Below are 21,140 nucleotides of genomic sequence, written 5' to 3'. Positions count from 1 at the left end.
CTGGGCGCTAGGTACTAAACCAGCTGCCCTGGAAGAAGAGTCTCCTTTGTGTCTACCGGGCGGCTTTACGGGCCGTCACGGCTGTGCCCAGCGGTGAAGTATCCCTTCCATCGCTTAACTAATCCTTGGCTTTTCTGCCAGCTGGGATACGCCAGAGGGGTGAAGCGGTTATCGCTGTACACACATCCTCCGGGAAAACAATATGAGAGCCTGAATTCATTCCGCCTTCAGCACCCAGCTGGAAAAACCCCGTGAGCACCCCCGAGGCAGGCGGGATGGGAGCCGGCGTCCCCGGTACCCGGCTCCACACACGATCTGTGTCCCCTGGCAATGGCCTCACACATGGTCCCAGTGCATTTGCCTAATTAAGACCTAATGAAGTGCAGAGATCTATTGTGGGCCTGGCACGGGAGCAGATGTGCCCCCTGAACCCGGCCGGCCGCTGCCGGGGGAAGCCCGCTGCTGTCTCCAGGGTGAATCAGCAGGAAAAGCTCAGGCCGGGATGCTCAGCCCTGCAAATTCAAGACCCCGCTGCTCCGTCAGAGCCAGGGAAAGAAAAATGCTCTGTTCATCAGCAGCCTCTAGTGGGGAGAAGCGCGCAGACGGGCCGGCCGCTTCGGACGGACCCCACCAGCCCCGGGACACGCAGCTCCTCCGAGCCCACCCCGGCTGTCCCCGCCAGCCCAGCCAGGGACGGCCCCGGTGCTCGCGGCGTAAGGGACTCTGAGAGCCACGAACCAAACCACCTCGGCCTCGGCGGAGCAACCGGCGTGGGAGACTGCTCAGAGGGGCCGTCCCCACGCGCTGGCCGCGGTCCCACACCCGGCACTGGTCCTGGGCTAAGCACAGAGAGCCGGCTGCAGCATCTCCCCGCAAAGCCTGACTCAGAGCCTTGCACAAATCACTACATGAAGAAAAAAATGCATAAAAGGGACAACCAAAACGTCCAAATCCTTCCCAGGCAGCTCATTCAAAGAGAAATCTCCAGGCTGATGGTGGGTGAGTCCCTCTCCCCAATGACTCACACCTCAGACAGCTCCCACACCTCCAACCCGCAGCATCCAGCGTGGCCAAGAGCCAATTTTGACCCCAAACTTCCAGCCACCACGGCCTTGAGCCTCTTCCCGCAGCTGGGAACACGCACAAAGGTAAAATGCTGCTCGGCATGGAAAGGACGATATCTGCACTCCGGGGTAGGGACCGTCTGCAGCCTGCTCTCCTCCCCGGGGAACGGCTGCGGATGGAGCTCAGAAAAAGCTTCGTTACATATTAAATTAGTGACATATCTTCAGAGTCCCTCGCTTGGAGAATGGCTCATGTTTTGCTTACCCTCCGAATGATCTTCACCCACCGGCAGCTCCAAAAGGACCGCGCCGGCCCGGGGGGAACGCGTGGTGCGGAGAGATGCGGCTGCAGGCAATTCCAGCAGCTGCCAGGCTGCGCGCCGGGAAGAGAGAGCCTCGTCAGAGCAGCACCGCCGCGGATGAGAAGGCACTTTCTCTCCTCGGCAGGGTTTCAAACCCTCTCGAGAAGGCCTGAAGTTTCTCTTAAGCGCGAGGCAAAGCCAAGCGAAGGGACGGGGGAGGCTCCCGCCGCCCGCAAAACAGCTTGAGCCCGACTACGGGGAAGCAGTTTGATGCACAGAGGAACTTTTTGCTGCCGCTGACTCGCCGTTACCATCACGACACGCAGAAGCGGCACGTGCCCCGCTTTGGGCGAGAAACAGGAGGGGCTGCCAGCGCCGCGACGACCTGGGGGAGACCCACGTCTACGCCCACCCCGGCACTCCGAGAGGAGCCGTGCCACGGCTGCGCACCCGGGAGGACACAAACCGCTCCACAAGTTTCGGCTGCCTCCTTTCGGGGATGGGCACAGCGTAGCTGCATCACCCACGGGCACGTTTAGCACAAGCACAGCAACGGCTGCGGAGGAAGGATTAAGCTGAACAGGGAACCTCAGTCCCGCGTCACCTGAAGCTCTGGCACGGGTGCAAGTTACTCCCACAGACTAACCGGGTTATCCGGCAGAAAGAGGACATGGAGGGGAGCGTGCGCTGCTGCCGGCAGCCCCGACCCCGGCTCTCCCGGAGCCGTGCCCATGCCTTCGTTAAAGCCTTAGGAAGGGAGCAGCAGAGGGATGGAGACGGTTTTGGGGTGCATCTTCAAGAACCTAACTTGCTCCCGTGCCCCAGGGCAGCCCCTACCCCGCGGGGCAGCAGAGATTTCCTCGCACCGTCAGCCTTCCCCGTCCCCGGCCGTTTGCCCCGGCTCACCCGGTCGCGCTGCCGGGTGACAGCAGAGCTGGTGCGACAGTGCCGGGGGGGGCTGTTGGCGCACCCCGCGCCGAACCACGGCCCCGCGCACCTTGCGCAGCCTGACCTCGCGCAGGGCGCGCGTCGCCTGACGTCAGCCCCTGCCCGCCCGAGCCGGCGGGGCCGGCCAGCAGCCTTGGCAGCGACCCCGCTGCAGGCAGCTGCCAACACCGCCCGACCCCAGACTTCAGCCCCACGCCGGGGCCAGCCCCGCAGCCCCGCTACGGACCCCTCGGAGGACGGGGCACCCCAACACCCGCTCCTGCAAACCGCAGAGCAAATGTTGATTTTTCCCATGCGGGAACCTCGGCATAAGTCAATCCTCAGGCGAGGAGGCGGCTGCCGGCAGCGCCGAGCCAAGGCACACCCCTCTGTTGCAACACAACCCTAAAGATAGCCGCTGTCCCCTGCGACTCCGGCCGGCGGCTTGGACCCTGCGGCACCTGCCGAGCCCACCGGGAAGCGGGGAAGGCAGAAGTCCCCGGTGCAGCCCACGGCACAGACTAGCGAGCAGGTTCACCGACCTTCATCCCGCTACAGCTGCAGGAGGGCGAAATTCAGGACAGGAAGAGATTGCAGGAACCGCCGGGGACGCCGAGTCCCGCCGCACGCTCCTCTGGTTGCAACATCAGCGCAAAGCACCCCCGTCTAAAGGGGATGTGGCGAGATAAATCCCCCGCTCCCGCAGCCACGCGGGAGGAACGGCGCAGAAAGTTGACGGCGAGGTTTTTGCACTGCCGGGTTGAGCACGGCATCGATCCGCGCTGGGACAGGTATCGACGGGAGGAGGAGGCCCCCGGCTCCCGGCCGTCGGCGCCGGCTTCGGGAACCGTCTCGGCGGGCGCAGACGGCGTCTTGGAGAGAGGGGAAAGAGCGCGGCCGCCCCAAAGGCCCCGGCTGAGCCGGCTGCGGCTCAGGCACAACCCCAGCGAGCACCGAACGCCTCCGGGAAATCAGAGCCGGACCCAGATGCCGACGCGGGAGCTGCCGCCTCCCAGGGAGGGACGACGGGTGCTGCCGTCGGGACTGCGGGGTGCAGGGGGGGACCCGACTCCCCGAGGCTGCACCCACCTCTTCCCCTCTGCTGCACCAGCGGGAACAACGCTACGGGGGGAGAACACCCCAGTCCAGGGGTTTGTATCCCCCCGTGGGGCCGGGCCCCCGCACCCTCTGCGCCCCATCACCTCCTGAGCCTGAACCGCTGGGGGCCCCCCCGCTGCCCCCCAGAGCACCCCACCCTCCCCACCGCATACCCTCCCCTTCAGCCCCACGCACCCCCAGCCCCACTCATGGTCCCTGCTACAGCCCCAGTGCACCCCGTTTCCCCCACACCCAGCCTGACCCCGCTGGGGGCCCCCCCACCCCAGAGCACCCCACATCCCCCCTTCTGCCCCATACGCTGCCTGACCCCCCTGCGGTGCCTCCCTGGTCTCCCCCCGCCCCAGGACACCCCCCATTTCCCCATAACCCCCCCGGCCCACACCTCACTCACTGTGGGTCCCCCACATCCAGCCTGACCCCCCCAAAACCCCAGAGCGCCTCACACCTCGCTTGACCTCTATGGGTCCCCCAGCCCAGGTCACCCCACACGCAGCCTGACCCCACTGTGGGTCCCCCCACCCCGAGCACTCCACGTCCCCTCGTGACCCCCCCACTCCATAACCAGCCTGACCCCCCATGTGCCCCCAGAGCACCCCAAATCCTCCTGTAACCCCCATAACCACCCGGACCCCACCACGGCCCCCCCAGAGCTCCCCAGGCCCCCCTACAGCCCTCCCCACCCCATAACCGGCCTGACCCCACTACGGGCCCCCCCGCCCTGACCCGCTCTGGGGCGCCCCAGACCCCCCGCGGCCCTGAGCCCGCCGTGCCCCCCCCGCTTTACCCGGGCCGGGGCCGCCGCTCCGCTCCGCACCGCGCTGCCTCCACCTGCACCGCAGGCCCCGCCCCCGCTGACGTCAGCGCGCGCCCCGCCCTCCCGCGCCGCCGGCCGCGCCCACTGGCTGCCGCCACCGCCCGTCAGCGCCGCGGAGGGGGCGGGGCCGGCGGCGGCGTGGCGCTGCAGTGGGCGGGGCGGGCAGGTGACGGTGTGGCGTCACGGTGGGCGAAGGGGCGGAGCGAGGAGATTCCCCGTCCCCGCGGGGGGCGCGTGACCTCACCGCTGGCCTCTGAGCGCCGCCGTGACGTCACCACCCCATATAAGGAGAAAGCGCTCCCATGGGTTCCCCACGCACCCCACGGGCCGTGGGCACCCCCGGGCGGGGTTTGGGCACCCCCGGGTGGGGCTGGGTCCCCGGCTGTCACCGGGGCTGCCAGGGCACAGCCGGCAGAGCCCCAAATCCCCCAAAAAACCATCAGAATTGGGTCTTTAATAGATTTTTATGCTCATTTTCACCTGCCTTCTTTTTTTTTTACCTTTTTTTAGGGAAAAAAAAAACCTCCCTGCCCTGGGGGCCTGGAGGAACCGAGGGAGCCCCTGTCCCGCCAGCGGCGTGTCCGGGGCTGATAAGGGCGGCGCGGGGCCACGCCCGGGCTGTCGGTGCAGCACAGGCGGCGGCTGCGGGCGATAAGGGGGAGCGGGGCTCCCCGGGGACCGGGACGGCCGCGGAGGTGGCGGCGGGGCGGGATTCCTCCCCCTCGCCGGCACCGAGGGCCTCGCTGCCCTCCCTGCGGCCAGGACGCGGTGGTGGCCCTGCGGTGATGGTGGTGGCCCTGCGGTGGCGGCCCTGCGGTGATGGTGGTGGCCCTGCAGTGGCGGTGGTGGCCCTGTGGTGGTGGCCCTGCAGTGATGGTGGTGGCCCTGCGGTGGCGGTGGTGGCCCTGCGGTGGCGGCCCTGTGGTGGCGGTGGCAGCCCTGCGGTGATGGTGGTGGCCCTGCGGTGGCGGTGGTGGCCCTACGGTGGCGGTGGTGGCCCTGCGGTGATGGTGGTGGCCCTGTGGTGGTGGCCCTGCAGTGATGGTGGTGGCCCTGCGGTGGCGGTGGTGGCCCTGCGGTGGCGGCCCTGCGGTGGCGGTGGTGGCCCTGCGGTGGCGGTGGTGGCCCTGCGGTGGCGGTGGGTGCCCGGGGCTGGGCGGAGGAGGTGGGTGCTGCCCCAGGGCTGTGCTCAGCAGCGGTGCCCCCCCCCGGCTCCCCCGGGGCAGGCTGAGGCCCTGCACCCCACAGCACCCTGCCTTGGGGACAGGGTGTCCCCGCAGGGAGGTGCCTGGTGCCACCTAACGGCCACCGCTCTGGGGACACTGGCAAGGGCTGTCACCGTGCCCCCTCCCCGCTGCCTCCCCCGGGGCCTCTCCAGCCCCCAGAGAGCGACGGGACCGATCCTGCTCTGGGCTCAGAGCCTCGGCCCCCCGCAGCTCCCGCTCAAGCTTGACGCGGGCTTGAGCCCTCCCCAGGGAGCCCCAAGCCTTCCCCGGGGCGGGAGGAGGGTTTGGGGGGGGGGGGAGGAAGAGCCTCTCGCCCCCGCCACGGTGCCGGGGGTGGGAGAGGGGGGAGCCCCCGGCTAATGTGATGAGAGGGGGATGAACCCGTAAGCCGTTAAGCCACCGCAAAGCCCCTCGCGTTCTGGCCCCGTTATCGCCGACTTCTGCTCACATCTGCTCCCAGGGTTATTTTTAACCGGGTATTAAGGACTTCTGGGTCCTTAAGCAGGCGGAGGGGGGGCTCCGCTTGTCCCCCCCCGAGCAGGAGCCACGTTTTTGTGGCTGCAGAGGTGCCCGTGAGACACTGACACCAGCCCCGCGGCTATTTGGGAGGGGGAACAGGCCCCCCCGGACCCCCTCTCAGCTCCACACCCAGCCATCAGCTTTGCAGAGGGTCCCAGCACTGGTCCCAGCAAGCTGGTGGCACTGGGGAAAGGTCGGAGGGGAAACCAGGCAGGAGCCTCGCACAGAGGGATGCTGCCAGGAATATAAAAAATAAAAGAGATATTTATTAGCGTTGAGTAAAGTGCAACCTCAGCGTAGTTTTACACTCAGAAGCCGTGTAAACGGGAGGAGAAAAGGACCTGGAGGGCAAGGGGAGAAGAGGCCCCGAGCAAGGCTGTGCTAAAAGGATATAAAAACTGTACAAAGGCCTTTAAAAAAAAAAAAAAAAAGAAACAACATCAGGTAACTTATTTACAGTTCAAACTGATTACAGGAGGCTGAAGGCTCACGAGCTTCTGCAGGCTGAGAGAGCAAGAAAAGAGGGGTCGAGATGAGACCCGGGCCCCGAGCCGGCGTTTCAGCGGGGCTACGGGCTGCAGGGCAGCGTTTATTGGGATTATCCTCCGGCACCAAGTTCTGCTTTGGGGTGGGAGTTGTGGTGGGGTAAAGCCTCGGTGCTGCAGCGTGGCCCCTGCTCCCGCCCGGCTGGGACAGGGATTCATCGTGATTTCCAGTGACTGGAAAAGGGCAAAGTCAGGGAAGACTGAAGGAATGAGATCGGGCCTTTCTCTGGATGTTTCTGCTAAAATCAGCAGAGAATAAACACAACCGATAAGTCTTCGGCGATACCACGGAGCTGCCGAGGTGCGTGGGGCTGCGTCGCTGCTGCCTGTGCCAGCCAGGCTGCGGCTTACGGGACCGCGCCTGCGCTGGTGGCCTCTCCTGGAGCCACGGGCCGGCAACCAGCACGTCGTTAACGGCAGAGAGACTCTGCGCAGGCCGGCGGCAAGAAGGGAATCCCGCCACTGGAGACCCCAGCGCCACGCAGCTTTCCGTGCCGCTGCCTCGGCAACTCCAGAAGAGAGCTGCTCCGTTTACAATTCCGGCGTTTTTCTTGCCGGTGCCTTAAACTCCCCAGGGAGACCCGAGCTGAACTGCGTTCCTCCAACTTATGGCCTACAAGCAAAGACTCCGGAGACAAAACGTAGCTGCAGCCCCGCTGTAGACACGTGAGCCAGCAGAGTCCAGCCCCTCTCCCACCCCGGAGCCATTTCTGAAGAGATTCCCGAAAGGCACAACAGGACCTGCTCCTCGTGGCACTGAGAACTGCCAGGAGCAGCGCCCGCAGGGGACGCGGTTCAGACCGGCAGCCCGGCTCACCCCCACTTCAGGCTGGAAGAGCTCCCCGGCTCTGAAACAGGCCCCAGGGAAGGCGGCCCTGCCAGCACCGGAGGCAAAGCTACAGCCGGGCTGGATCCTTCCTTCCCCTTTCCCGGGCTGAGATCTTCTGCGGGAGGCCCCGAGCCACGCTCCGTCTCCTGCGGGGACACTGCACAACGGGCTGCTTCCTCCTCTGCGCTGTCACCCTCCCGGCACTCAAGGCTATGTATTGGGTTTGCAAGGTTCTGGTAGTGGGGGGGCTGCAGGGGGGCTTCTGTGAGAAGGTGCTGGAAGCTTCCCCCACGTCCGAAGAGCTCCAAGACGGACCCGCTGCTGGCCAAGGCCGAGCCCATCAGCGACGGTGGTAGCGCCTCTGGGATAAGAGTTAAGAAGGGAAAAAAACTGCTGTGGAACAGCAGCGGGAGAGAGAGAACATGTGAGGGAAACAGCCCTGCAGCCCCAAGGTCAGTGGAGAAGGAGGGGAGGAGGTGCTCCAGGCGCCGGAGCAGAGATCCCCCTGCAGCCCGTGATGAAGACCATGGTGAGACAGGCTGTCCCCCTGCAGCCCGTGGAGGTCCACGGTGGAGCAGATATCCACCCGCAGCCCGTGGAGGTCCACGGTGGAGCAGATATCCACCTGCAGCCCGTGGAGGTCCACGGTGGAGCAGATATCCACCTGCAGCCCGTGGAGGTCCACGGTGGAGCAGATATCCCCCTGCAGCCCGTGGAGGTCCACGGTGGAGCAGATATCCCCCTGCAGCCCATGGAGGTCCACGGTGGAGCAGATATCCACCTGCAGCCCATGGAGGTCCACGGTGGAGCAGATATCCACCTGCAGCCCGTGGAGGTCCACGGTGGAGCAGATATCCCCCTGCAGCCCATGGAGGTCCACGGTGGAGCAGATATCCACCTGCAGCCCATGGAGGTCCACGGTGGAGCAGATATCCCCCTGCAGCCCATGGAGGTCCACGGTGGAGCAGATATCCCCCTGCAGCCCGTGGAGGTCCACGGTGGAGCAGATATCCACCTGCAGCCCGTGGAGGTCCACGGTGGAGCAGATATCCACCTGCAGCCTGTGGAGGTCCACGGTGGAGCAGATATCCACCCGCAGCCCGTGGAGGTCCACGGTGGAGCAGATATCCACCTGCAGCCCGTGGAGGTCCACGGTGGAGCAGATATCCACCTGCAGCCCGTGGAGGTCCACGGTGGAGCAGATATCCACCTGCAGCCCGTGGAGGTCCACGGTGGAGCAGATATGCACCTGCAGCCCATGGAGGTCCACGGTGGAGCAGATATCCACCTGCAGCCTGTGGAGGACCCCACGCTGGAGCAGGGAGATGCCCAAAGGAGGCTGTGATCCCATGGGAAGCCCACGCTGGAGCCGGCTCCTGGCAGGAGCTGTGGCCCGCGGGGAGAGGAGCCCAGGCTGGAGCAGGTTTGCTGGCAGGACTTGTGCCCCACGGGGGTCCCACGCTGGAGCAGTGCGTTCCCGAAGGACTGCACCCGTGGAAGGGACCCACGCTGGAGCAGTCTGTTCCCAAAGGACTGCACCCGTGGAAGGGACCCACGCTGGAGCAGTGCGTTCCCGAAGGACTGCACCCATGGAAGGGACCCACGCTGGAGCAGTTCGTGGAGGGCTCTCTCCCGTGGGAAGGACCCACGCTGGAGCAGTTCGTGGAGGGCTGTCTCCCGTGGGAGGGACCCCACGCTGGAGCAGGGGAGGAGTGTGAGGGGTCCTCCCCCTGAGGAGGAAGGAGCAGCAGAGACACCGTGTGATGGACTGACCGCAACCCCCGTTCCCCGTCCCCCTGCGCCGCTGGCGGGGAGGAGGGAGAGAATTTGGGAGTAAAGTTAAGCCCAGGAAGAATGGAGGGGTGGGGGGAGGTGTTTTAAGGTTTAGTTTTTATTTCTCATTACCCTACTCTGATTTGATTGGTAATAAATTACACTAATTTCCCCAAGTCGAGTCTGCTTTGCCCGTGACGGTAATTGGTGAATGACCCCTCCCTGTCCTTATTTCAACCCAGGAGCCTTCCGTTGTATTTTCTCTCCCCTGTCCAGCTGAGGAGGGGAGCGACAGAGCGGCTTTGGTGGGCACCCGGCGTCCAGCCAGGGTCAACCCACTGCAGGCTAAAACGAATTTAACGGGGAGAAAAGACAGCCCAGCCTTGAGCTGCCCGGAGAACGGCTCACCCAGCAGATGATCCGGCCTCTCTAGGAGCAAACTGATCTGGAACAAAGCACGTGGGAGGGTGAAAGATGGGGAAGAGCTTTTGCCAATTTGTTGGATCCAACTAGCCAAAAATACTTGAAAAGCTCAGCAAGAGCCAGGGGCCAGGACCACTTTCCTCACCGAGAAGCTCTGCATCAACACGCAGCAGAGCCGCACTCCGCTGGAAAGCAGGCTGCAGAGCTCGGCTTTAGCTCGGGCCTCCTGGGCTTCTCCTGTCTTCTGCTCTGGGTTTGCCGCATGGTTTTGGCAGGCCAGTGGCCACAGGGAACCCTTCCCACCGTGCTCTCAGCTGGAGACAGGCTGGAGCCACGCGGCTTTGATCCACTCTCCCATCTTGTCAGTGGGAACATGGATCAAGTTTGCAGCTCAAGCCTGTTTCTGGTTCCTTCACTGACCTTTGCACCACCGTGGGTGAAGGTCAGGAGCCTGGGGCAGGTGGGGCTGTTCCCCCCTGCACCTCGGCTGGTTAGCAAGGCCACTGGGACCACCGGTGGCGAACGGTGCTGTTCTGAAGAGCACAGCCCCTCACAGAGGGGGAAGAGGCTGCATTGTCCTGGGACACAGCCACGAAAGCGCTGCAGAGCCCTCTTGACACCTTGGCCTGTGGATCTGGCACGGAGAGGGCTACTGCCTCTCTGTCTTGACGTGGTCTCCAATCATCCTCCTGTGATACGTGGCCAAGAAGATGTCGTTGTCGCGGGGGCAGTCGTAGTGGCAGGAGCACACCTTGATGAACATCATCTTCCGCTGGAAGAAGTCCCCCTCGGGGCAGCGGAACTCCACCTCCACGGTGCTGGTGACGTACGGGGTGCAGCAGCGGCCGTCCGTGCAGCTGCCGCAGAACTTGGGCCGGTAGGAACGGGTGCTGGTGCAGCCCGAAAACTCAAAGTGGAGGCTCTGGCGAGGCTTTGGGGTCCGCACACACTTCTTCCCCTTCTAGGGAGAGAGCAGATGGGTTAACAAGGACATGACAATCAGACAGAAGGTCCACCTAGGCCTGTGCTCTATCTCCATCACTGGGCAACAGGACACAGAGCAAACCCTGTGAGACAGGCTCATGCCTGACACGGACCTAACTAGGTTGTCCCTGGCATTCACGGTGTTGTGTTCCCCCTCCCCGAGCCCAGTACCTTGGTTTTCTCCACAGGGAAGTCGCAGGGCCGGACCATGCAGAGCCGAGTCTCCTTCTCCAGGCGGCACTGGGGGTTGTCGTTGGTTACGCGGGCAGAGATGCCCATGCCGCAGCTCTTGGAGCAAGCGCTCCACTCGGTGGTCTGCACCAAGCAGTTCTCCTGCAGGTTATTCAGCTCCGGTTTGTGTGCTGGATCCTCCCTGAAAACTGAGCCACGCAGAAGAGACACAAGGAAAGGTTCAGGGCTTGGGACAAAGCGTGGCAGCTCTGTGGCTGCTCCCAACTTGGTCTAACTCTTCAGAGACAGTTGCAAAGGTCTGATCCATCCCGTGAGCTACTCAGCCTCTCAGCAGAAGGAGGATGCAGGCAAGCACGGGGCCATTTCCTACCACAGCCCAGCTCCAGCCAGTTCTGCTGCAGTATCAGAGGGGCACGAGCCTTCCACAGCATCACTAAGGTCTCACCTTAATGGGTCCGGAGTTCCAACACTTGGTACCCACACCTCGGTGCACAAAGTGAGCAATCACCCCCAGTTCCAAACCAGACGTGACTTAGGGCCCCATCCCAACGGCAATTTGGATCCACCCCTATCCCCCAGCAAAGAGCTCCCCGCCCCGTCACGTCTGCCCACCACTCACCCGCCATGGCTGTTTCGAAGCGGTTTTCCTCACTGCCCTCCTCGCAGATCCACTCTTCGCAGCACTTATTGCGAAACTTCACCCGCCGGGGGTTGGGGCACTCGGGGGACGGCAGCCGCAGGTCGTCGGAGCAGAGGGGGATGCAGCCGATGGCCCCGTCCATGCAGATGCACTGCAGCTTGCAGGTGGGCTGGAAGCTCTCCCCGTTGTGGTAGATCTTGCCCAGCAGGTCACAGGTTGCACCCTCGTGAGCTGTGGGAAGGGGGAAGAGGAGGAGAAGCTGAGAAGATGGTACGGGGCTGGCAGCACAGCCTCTGCCTCAGGGGGTCACAGGGCTCCTGACGAGGGACAAGTGCCCATGTGCAGACTCTCCCCCGCTCCCCCATCCCAGTGCTGGATGCAGCAGAAGTTGGCACATTTAATATTTGGCTCCCTGGAGCCAAGGCTATTCCCAACACTGATTTTTGGAAGTTGGCTCCAGCCGTGCCAGACCCCCCAAAGTTCTCTAGAAAAATCTCTTCTCCACTTGGATGAGCTACTAAGTGGGACTTTGTCTTCACAGCGTGTAAACAGCCTGTTCTCCAGTCAGAGGTCTTCCTGCGCGGCTCAGAGAGCGCCCCAGCCAGTGGTGTTGTGCAAGATGCATTCCTGACACGACACGTGAGCCAGCAGCTTTGCTCCCCGTTACACCCAGGAGACCAAAAGGCAACATTCTCCTAAGAGCAGTCGGTTCCCCACATGTCTAAAGGTACCTACAAAAGGAAAATAACACTTCAGGTTTATGACCTTTTTGGCTCCTCTGTGATGCATGAATCTCTTCTTCCTTCCAGCCACACCTTTTTCTATTTCTCCTGTTCTGATCTCCAGGTCTCTCATCTCCAGCCCTCCTACGAGTCTTTCACTCCTTCCCGATAAAACTTAAATGAGCAAAAAAGGAAACGCAACAATATCTGACACTTAGGAGCAATCTTCAGTCTGCAGGTGCGAGCAACGCTCACAAGTTCTTATATCTGTGTTAGCCAAAATTTTTCCAGTGGAAGTTTTCCAGCAGAAAACTCCTATTGATTAAGAGTTTTGCAGGCAAGAGATGTTTTCAATAGAAACGACTGAAGCAGTTCAATTTGATATCAAAGATTTCCTTTATGCTCTTACAATAGCTCAACCAAAATACTTGTTGGACAGTTTCCATGGGGGGAAGCATTTTGCTCGGGTAATTATTTTAGATACTATAAAGGTCAAGATGAAACATTTTGATATAATGGAAGTGATATAATGGAAGTGGAAAGTTTTGACAGAGCCAAATGTGTATTCTACATAACTCATGGAAAGTTTTGAGATTTTTTTAATTTTTTTTTTTCTTTCAGCCTGAAATGAAACGTTGAAATCTCAGGGTTGTTCACAGGACAGAAATCCTGCTTTTGGACAGTTCTCGTCAGCTGCTGCTTTCTGCAATCCTGACCCTTAAAAAACAAAAAACTCCATGCAAACCTCTATTGGGAAGTTACCAAAATGAAGGATTCTTGGCTGCTCACAGAGGCTTACCAGGAAACCTGATCTATTTTCCCCTTAGTCCTGCTCGCCCGTGGAACATTGTCTCAGACAGAAAGTGTTTGGACCAAACAAGGAGCGAGAGCCTCTTTCCATCCCACCTAGTCCTCGAGGGGACACAAATCCTTCCGGGCTGCTAATGCCTTGTTTCTAACCAGAGCTGGATCTCAACTTGCAACTCTTTTCAATGCCATTGGTATAAAAATACTCCTGTGCTCCTACTTAGAAGTTTCAAAATCCTCACTTTTTCCATCGAAGTGGAAGCCATCCACTTTCCCTCTACACAACCATTCATACTTATTTTTAAATCCTCTTTCACTGTTTTTTAGCCCAAGCCCTCTTCCTTCCCGATGAACTGATCGTGCTGTTCCCTCAGCAGCGCTCCTCCCCACCCAAGGAATGGCAGCCTGCTCGAGGGTTTTATTATGTTTTCAAAACTCAATCGTTTTGTCATGCCCTTCATTACCCTACAATGACCTCACTTTCCTGTTGACCTGATCCAATTAAAGCACCAAAACGGATTGCACCAGCGGAGTGAGACAGCTCTTTATTTACCAGCTCCGCCTGGCACCGCTGCCACCTCCCGCCTCCAAAGACCACGTCCAGCCAGGGAGACTTTTGCCCTTTTCCACAGGGAATATGGCAAAACTCAAGTGAGCCGCTCCAGTCGCCGCAGCTCTGCCACCCACCCAGGCCACCCTTATCACCCTTAGGCTCTGCTGCTCTAGAGTTACTACGGGATCGTCTCTACTCCAAGGTCTCTGCAGGAAGGGAAGAATTCCTCTGCAATACGTGAAATGTTACATACTGTGATAACCTTAAACAAATATACAGTAATTTTCACTCTGATGGTTCCCTTCCTGTCTCTTCTGATATGGCCTTCGGGCTGGTACCCAACCTAGAAGCTTTTGCCATGACACCTGAACACCTCCCTGCTCCTTCCTGCTCCCATCACATCTGTCTTAGTTGGATACCTGTAAGTCGTCTCTTCTCTATTCACAAACATTGATTTTTGCCATCATTTGATTCTTTACTCTGCCTTCAGCTTCCCTCACTGCCTCCAAAATTGCCCACGTTCCAAGAGACCAATGTGGAAATCACAAAAATATCACCTAAGGACATTACAGACCAAATCCTCAGTCCAATTTAGGGAGATATCCCGACTTATGTCCATCTGGGATTTTTGCCATGAAAATCTTAATTTCTCATTTAAAGGCAGGAAGGCAGTTGTGGTCTTCAAGTCTGATTTTCTACACAGCAGGGATCTGGGACTCTCACTCCAAAATCTTTGTATCAAACCCATACGTCATGGTGAACACAAAGCACTGTCTTTAGAAAGATGTCCAGTCTTCATGTGAAGTCTTTGAGATGGAGACTTCTCCACACTCCTGAGTAAATTGTTCCAGTGATTTAGCTACCTTTACTCTACAAACATACACCTCATTTCCAGTCTTAATTAGGCAGTTTACAGCTTACCCCCGCTGGATGTTATTACGCCTATGTTCACCTTATTAAGCTTCAATCATCAGCTCTTAAGTGTATCAATGTCTACAGAAAGTACTAGGAAGCTCATGTGGCTTCTAAAGATCACAGTAACTGTGGGAGGAAAACTAAACAAATAACTTATAAAAACTTCTCAAAAGAAAGGAGAAAACACCTTCTACAAGTTAAATTCATTATTTAGAGTAAAAAAACCTGTACGTTTGCAAAACAGTGCAGTTCCACCCCGAACCCCCAACGCCCCTGTCTCGGCGGGTGCGAGGGGTACGGCTGCCCGAGCATTTCCAGAGATGCCACGTGCAGCGGCTGAGTGCTTCCCAAAGCGTTCAGATCAGCTTTCCAGCCCTCGCGTCTTCCTGACTATTTTGAAAAGCTTGAATTAAAAAAATGGTCAGCTCCTGGCAGAGACGGGGCAGAGGAGTCTTGTTTTTAAACAAAGAACAGGAGCCTGAGGAAATACTTTTTTTTTTCCTCTACACCAAAATAATTTTTGTATGCTTTAAAAATAGCTACTAAACAAAAAAAGTCAAAAAGATTTTTCTTTTCTGGCTGAAAAGAGGCACCAAGGAGAAAAAACAGGTCTGCATTTGTATTTACCTGGCTCAGTAATTCTCACATTCTACATATACACTATTTTGCAAACGAGTTGGTCAGCTCTTTCCACCCACATGCTAAAGCCAGAAATACGGTATGCCTCTTGCATGTAAGCAGTCGAGTGCAAAATGCCAATCTCCAGTGCAAGGCAGTGAGATTTTGGGTGAGATTTTCCAAGCAACTGTACTTTCCAGTAAAAGTCCAGATTGCTGATATTTACCCACAGGCGCTACAGGGCTAGAGGATGTCTCCTAACAACGGCATGGAAACAAAGCCCCACTCGTGCCTTTGGAAACATCCTTCGCTGCAGGAGGAAGTAGGTTGCATGTGTATCGGTATCAGTGAATCTGTTGGCTCGCAGGGCTGGCACAGATCTCACAACGTGATGCTGGATGAAGCTCCAAGCACTACAGGAAATTCTGACGATGCCGTGGGTTTTCTGGGAGGTCTGCAGGCAGAGGGCTGAAGGGGCCACGAGAAAACCGCATAATAACAGAACATACAGCTCTCACCTAAGCAGATCCCGCTGCCTCTGTGGATTTTGGAGAAGTCGCAGTAGAGTCCCTTGTGATGATCGCAGGGTTTCTGCAGGGAACAGAGCTCGCCAAGCTGCCTGGCACACACCTTGCAGCAACCACAGGCATCCAACACATGGCTGGTGCCAGCGGGGCACTGCAGAGGCTGGGAGGGACACTGGCATGGATACGTGCAGGCCTGCGGTTCTACCTGGAGGGCAGACAAGCCATGGAGAAAATGAGTCTCCCGCAAGCCAGCCAGGCAGAGAAATAAAAAACACGATTCTGCTTCAAGCACAGACATCCCATCGAGAGGAGGGAAGACCGACTTCGCCCTCCACCGGAGAGCTCTGCTGCAGGGGGTGTGCGTGCAGCCCCCCAGGACTCGCAAGACTAATCTTTTTCTCATCCCTAACTCATCTGGAGCTCAAGGAAAAAAAGATGCCTCTGGGAAGCAGGGCCAAAACAAACAGGACAAGCAGTAGCTTGGAGTCCCATGCGCAGCTCAGCCCTCCGCTTCCCTGGAAGCAATAAAATGGTAATTATTAACAGTAAGCAACTCCCAGCCCTTACATAGCACTGCTCAGGAGAAAACATCAAAGCACCTCTGCAGCAGCATCACTAGACCCAGTCCGAAGGTGGAAAAAGCGAAGCGCATGGTGAAAGGACTTGCCCAAAGTCAGCCAGCGCTGAAAACTGACCCAAAGTCTCCCGAGTCCCATTTTGTCCTCTGGATCTGATACTTTCTTCGTTATTCCCAGAGATGTGCCCTCTCCTCTCCCCTTTCCAGGGAAAGCAGCGTAATCAACCTTCCTCGGGACCGTGTGAATCTACAGCTGCCCCGCTTGGTAGCATTTCAGAAGTGCTGGCCACCTCTTGGAACCCACCCTTGGCTTTTATGCCACTTCAGATGCTAAACAGAGATCAAGCTATGTCTAAAGGAGGGTTACCTTCTCTGGAAAACCCAGGATGTTTCAAACACTCCAATAACTCAGTTTGTCCTGAATCAGCTTGGAGCGAACACACTAGCCTCAGCTCTGGACATACCCAGATTTGGGCAAGGTGTAAAACCACGACTGAGAAAGGTGCAGAGCATATGGTCTGGAAAGATCCTCTTACACCTCCTTAGAAACATCAGTGTGCCAATTCTAGCCTGGTTTTCTGTTCAGCTTCTGCCCACTAAAATTCTCCAGGTAGTTCAGAGGGATGCAAGAGCACTGCTCCAGTTTGCAGTGCTCAGATGCTGCGTGCTGCTAGACACGGGTCAGCTCCCCCCCAGGGGCAGCTGCTGCCGCAGGGCTGATACAACCCTTGTGTGTAGACGATGCCAGCAAAACGCTTCGGGATCCTGTATTGCTGTGAGCTGGGGTGAAGAGGAAGGCAGCCGACAGGGCAGACCCCTCCCAGCTCCGCTGCCAGACCCGGCCACTGCCACCCAGGGAGAGGGGCTGCAGCAGCTGGAAGGAGCCTGGGGGCAGGCGGGAGGGGGGAACACCTGGAACAGAGGCCAAAAAAATATCTTGCTACAGCTCTGTTTGCACTTGCTATATCCCATCCAGCCCTCGCTTGTGAAACAGCTTCCTTGGATATTGTGTTTGTCACCAATAACAGTAGTAAAACTTTTCCAGCTGTTTTGACTGTTGCTCAAAACAGCTGCTCTGACTTTAGCTCACATGGGGTTAGAGGACGCCAACTGCTTTGTACTTCTGTAACAATCAGCACAGTATGGCGTAGGACAGGGATCAGTCTAAATCTTAACTCACAAGTCCTCCCAGAGTCTCACCCCGCTCAGCAGGAATCAGCATAATTCTCCTTGAAAACCCTTAGTGCAAAATATTTTGGAAACAAGCCTCTCCTGCCTGCAGCCCAGCTGTTCTCAGACAGCAGTCCTAGGGCCACTCGCTGGGAGCTGGCATGTCACAGGGATCTCTTCCTGACTGCTGAAGTGCATTAAAAGACGCTAAAAATACAGAAATGCTTTCCTACTGTTTTTCATGTATGCAACTGCTGTAGCTGCCAAAAGGACGTGTTATTCAACCATGGATGAGTGGGTGGGGGGTACATGAGATCATAGAAGAGGCAAAGCATTCCTAACACAGACCTATATTAAGATGCAATCCATGCACTTAAAAAAAATAATGACAACAAGCATTTTCCAATGCAGTGTCAGCCACAGGCCATATAAAGAAACACTCTCAAAATAGCTCTCCTACTGAAAAACAAACCAAAACAACCTCTTTCAGGATGACAGAGAACGCAACAGAATTAAACCCAACCGAGTTTTCTTTCTCACCTTCATTAATCAGTGCTGTTTATTTCCTTCAATAACTCACCCAAAGAAACTAGACCACCTGGCTTTACCTTCTGTTCACAATCAGCTTCACTTCCTCATTATATTATGGCTGCTTTTCAGCACAAGAACATCTGGATTCAGATCTCCGACGTACCAAAGACCTGCTGGGTGACTCTGCACCCCTACCTCTTCTGTGCCTCATTTCCCCCACCTGTGAGCACAAGCACGGCTTAAAAGGCCCAATTCATCCATATTTGCAGGGCTCTTTTCAATACTTTGAGATTTTCCAATCAGTCAGCTCAGACATGCCTCTTTTCACCACCCAGTCCACCTGGCTCCAGGGTGCGTTGGGGCTCCTGTTTGCTTGTTTTATTACTGAGCAAAGTCAGCTCATGCTATTTATAACTCCCGCTCCTCTCACGAGCGCAAGAGAGGAGAGAATGAGCTGAAATCTTTCTTGGCTCGTGCACACTCAACAGTGAGCACTGAATAACTGGCTGGCGAGGGGAACTTCTTGAGTTGGGAACAGCTGGTAGAAAGTCAACGTTGAACCAACTTCCTAGAGTTCTCCATTACTTAATTTGCTTTCACAGCAATTTCAAATGGGCTAAATAATGGATTATGTTGGATTTGCATGGAGCACCCTCTATCCTGCATTATTTTTAAGGACTGCTTCTAGGAGTTGTTTCACTACAGTGTGAAAACTGCCCAAACTGTCCCAAAGAACTGCAAGGACTGCATTCAGGGCTTTGCTACAGACCCATATGTACCACGAAGAGCAGCATTTCCACATAACGTGCCACTGACCTGGGTACAGAGGGATTCAACTTAGAGAACATTTAATTTTCTTCCCCTTTGTAGAAGGGTCTGTCCCCGAAATTACACTTTTACCTTCACTAAGCAGGATCCTAACTTCAAGTTCACTACAGTCTTGACCTTGTTTCTGTTGAGGTTAGCAGTGCATTTCTGTGAACTTCGAGAGCAGCAGAACAGGACCGGTATTAGAGATCAAGGCTATAGATTTAAGAAAGTGCTAAAGCCTGGAATATCAGCTCTCCCTTCTCCTGTTTTGCTGGCAGCTCTCGTATCGATCACAAACACCATGTGGGAATCTGCCACTCCCAGGACCCCTGAGCGATGGCCAAGCCACAATGGGAGTAAAAACAGTCTGACTAGAGGATTCCCTTGCCTGTGCTCCATACATGTTCTCCACCACTGACTCCCAGGTCCCATCTGCTCAACTGACAAGCCAGAACAGGCTTCCTCCCAACTGCCAGCACCGAACCCAGTTACCTGGGGGGAAAGAAAAAGTGAGAACGTTCTTCCTGCTTCGTATTCACATAAAACCTCTCCCCCCTACTCCCTCAGGAAGGCACGAGTGGGAGACACGAGCTCACACCACTGCAGCAGTTCTCTGGCATCGTCAGGACTTCTCATTTCTGATCAACGTCCACATGAGCCCAGGGAACCAGCTAAGAGGGCCAAGCCAAAGAGGATTTTTAAAATGCGTTTGGGCTCATGACTGCATTCAAAGGGCTGGGAAAGGAGTGTTTTGAAGCTGAGCTAGCTGTTTGCAAAGTGCTTTGGGAGCCAGGGGTTAACACTGCAAGGTAGAAGTAATATAATAAACACGTAACTGGTTCCCTTTCACGCTCCAAGACTGGCAGGAGATAAAGCAGTCAAAACACAGCTAGTCACATACTCCAAACACTGAATTATCACAGATAATACCTGCTCTCTCTCTATCACAGGCTCTCAAGACACCTTCCCAGGCTGCTGCAGCACATTGTACAACAGCCTATTACGAGAGACAAGAACCACTACCCCCATTTCACAGACAGAGAGCGGAGGCACGGAGACTTGCCTAGGCTGAGCCTGGCAGAGCTGAACCTAACTCCTAGCCATCCTGGTTCTACTCTCACCTCTGAACAACACAGGAGGCAGGTTCAGGAGCAACAGCTCTCGTTTCCTTGATCAATTCACTAACCATCACTCAGAGCTCAAAGAAAGTCAAAAGTCCCATTTCTAAGGCAGTCGGCAGGTTTAGGGAAAATGACATCATCTCAGAGTAATAATAAAGTGTCACAGCGGTGGGATTCGCTGCTATCGTTTATATGACCAGTATGATGCTGCCAAAGCTGAGTCAGTGCAAGAAACAAGAAGACCATCCCAAACCACAGAAGTTACCCTTAGATCACAGCAGTATTAGGTGCACAGGACACCTTTCCCGGCAGGAAAGGGGCAGGCACATGCTGTGTACTGCCAGGAGCAATCAAACAGACCTTATCAACCAGAAGTTTATTGCACCCATCAGCACAATAAGCTTCACAAGGCGCAGTGGCTCTGTGAACCTGATTTCTTCACTAATCCAAAAGGTACTTACTGCAATTTAGATACATTAATGACTGCAGCAATGTTCCTGCTATTAAGGGCACTGTGATAGCACACAAAAGTCCTAAGCAGAATCAGCTGCTCTACCAAGCATTTGTATTAACACAAAACCAGGCACAAATCCTGCTCTGGAGAGGCTGCAGTCTAATTTCCCTCTCAGGATCACTGTTTTTGGGAACGCATGGGTGGATTCAGTGGCAGCTGGGGCAGGATGGTAAGGACCTGGGATACAAGACTTTTATTTCTTGCAGTGACATAAACTCAGTGACTTCACCTCTCTCTGTTCTCTTCTCCCCCCTTGTAAACCAGGGCTGGCTTCTAGCTCACAAGAGTGGAGTGAAACAAAATCCATTCACATTTGCCAAGAGCTTTGAGATCCGTAGATGACAGGCATTACGCGCAGTGCAGCTCCGAGCGTGATTTAGTTACACAGTGCATTTGCATTGCTCTGCTAACAGCCAACCTTCTCTCAGAAACCTTTGGAGGCAGGTGGCAGCTGGGAAAAGTTATTGAGCCTAAAGCATTCGCATGCATCAAAGCAAGAAGCTGCAATGCCCAGCTAGCAAACAGAGCTGCTGCAGTGCAATACATACCCAGCCAGGAGCAAGGAGGAGGAGGAACAGGGTCCAGGTCACTGTCCCCAAGTTGCCAGACATCCCGAGTAAAGGGAAGGGAGGGGATTCAGGCTGCTGGCTGACTCACTCCTTCGGAGTTTCTCCTCTCTCTTTGGAGAAAGTTGCACACCAGCTCCTCTTTAAATAGCCTCCTGGAGGGGGCGTGCCCCGCACTTGAGTGACAATCTGGAAAGCACGCTGAAATGGGTGCAACAAAAAATGTCCAAATTCCAGGGAACATGAGCAGATTCCTGTGGCCCTGGCGGTTACGGGGCTGCCGGCGCAGCCTGCAGCTTGGTTACTTTCCACGTGGGTAAATCAAATCCCAGTAAAAGCAGGATTATTATTT

General features: G+C 56.7%; 3 protein-coding genes across 11 annotated transcripts in view; 1 reads left to right on the top strand and 2 right to left on the bottom strand.

Annotated features, from left to right (window-relative positions):
• EPB41 (erythrocyte membrane protein band 4.1) overlaps positions 1-4,298 on the bottom strand; it is a 96,383-nt gene extending 92,085 nt beyond the window's left edge. For 6 of the 9 annotated variants that reach the window (XM_075173650.1, XM_075173660.1, XM_075173643.1 and 3 more), the window contains exon 1: positions 4,197-4,260. The gene's annotated coding sequence lies outside the window, so the exon portion shown is untranslated. Of the gene's footprint in view, positions 1-2,835; positions 3,132-4,196 lie in introns of those variants that run through there. The other 3 variants (XM_075173647.1, XM_075173648.1, XM_075173649.1) reach the window with 3 other exon arrangements.
• Positions 4,299-4,342: 44 nt separating this feature from the next.
• Positions 4,343-8,855, top strand: LOC142092939 (uncharacterized). The gene is made up of 2 exons (XM_075173661.1): positions 4,343-8,258; positions 8,337-8,855. Exons 1-2 carry the CDS (start codon positions 7,863-7,865, stop codon positions 8,688-8,690), a joined length of 750 nt encoding a protein of 249 aa, XP_075029762.1. The 5' UTR covers positions 4,343-7,862; the 3' UTR covers positions 8,691-8,855.
• A 369-nt stretch (positions 8,856-9,224) lies between these two features.
• On the bottom strand, positions 9,225-20,902 carry LOC142092936 (CCN family member 2-like). Its single transcript, XM_075173613.1, has 5 exons — positions 20,771-20,902; positions 15,491-15,704; positions 11,337-11,588; positions 10,697-10,905; positions 9,225-10,502 (listed from the first exon to the last, which is right to left on the bottom strand). The coding sequence occupies exons 1-5, from the start codon at positions 20,831-20,833 to the stop codon at positions 10,191-10,193; spliced, it is 1,050 nt and encodes a 349-aa protein (XP_075029714.1). The 5' UTR covers positions 20,834-20,902; the 3' UTR covers positions 9,225-10,190.
• Between the last annotated feature and the right edge of the window lie 238 nt (positions 20,903-21,140).

Source organism: Calonectris borealis, chromosome 25 (assembly GCF_964195595.1).
Source record: "Calonectris borealis chromosome 25, bCalBor7.hap1.2, whole genome shotgun sequence".
Lineage (NCBI taxonomy): Eukaryota > Metazoa > Chordata > Aves > Procellariiformes > Procellariidae > Calonectris > Calonectris borealis.
The sequence above is the reverse complement of the archived record's forward strand: the minus strand, read 5'-3'. Positions and strand labels throughout refer to the sequence as shown.

Bases quoted from the DNA above. Each gene is read 5' to 3' on its own strand.
- LOC142092939 (XM_075173661.1), top strand. From the start codon at position 7,863: ATGAAGACCATGGTGAGACAGGCTGTCCCCCTGCAGCCCGTGGAGGTC. The intron at 8,259-8,336 runs GTCCACGGTGGA...CAGCCCGTGGAG, and splicing joins TCCACCTGCAGCCCATGGAG to GTCCACGGTGGAGCAGATAT.
- LOC142092936 (XM_075173613.1), bottom strand. From the start codon at position 20,833: ATGTCTGGCAACTTGGGGACAGTGACCTGGACCCTGTTCCTCCTCCTC. The intron at 15,705-20,770 runs GTATGTATTGCA...TCTGCCCTCCAG, and splicing joins TCCTCCTTGCTCCTGGCTGG to GTAGAACCGCAGGCCTGCAC. The intron at 10,906-11,336 runs GTGAGTGGTGGG...TGCGTGGCTCAG, and splicing joins CTTCGAAACAGCCATGGCGG to TTTTCAGGGAGGATCCAGCA.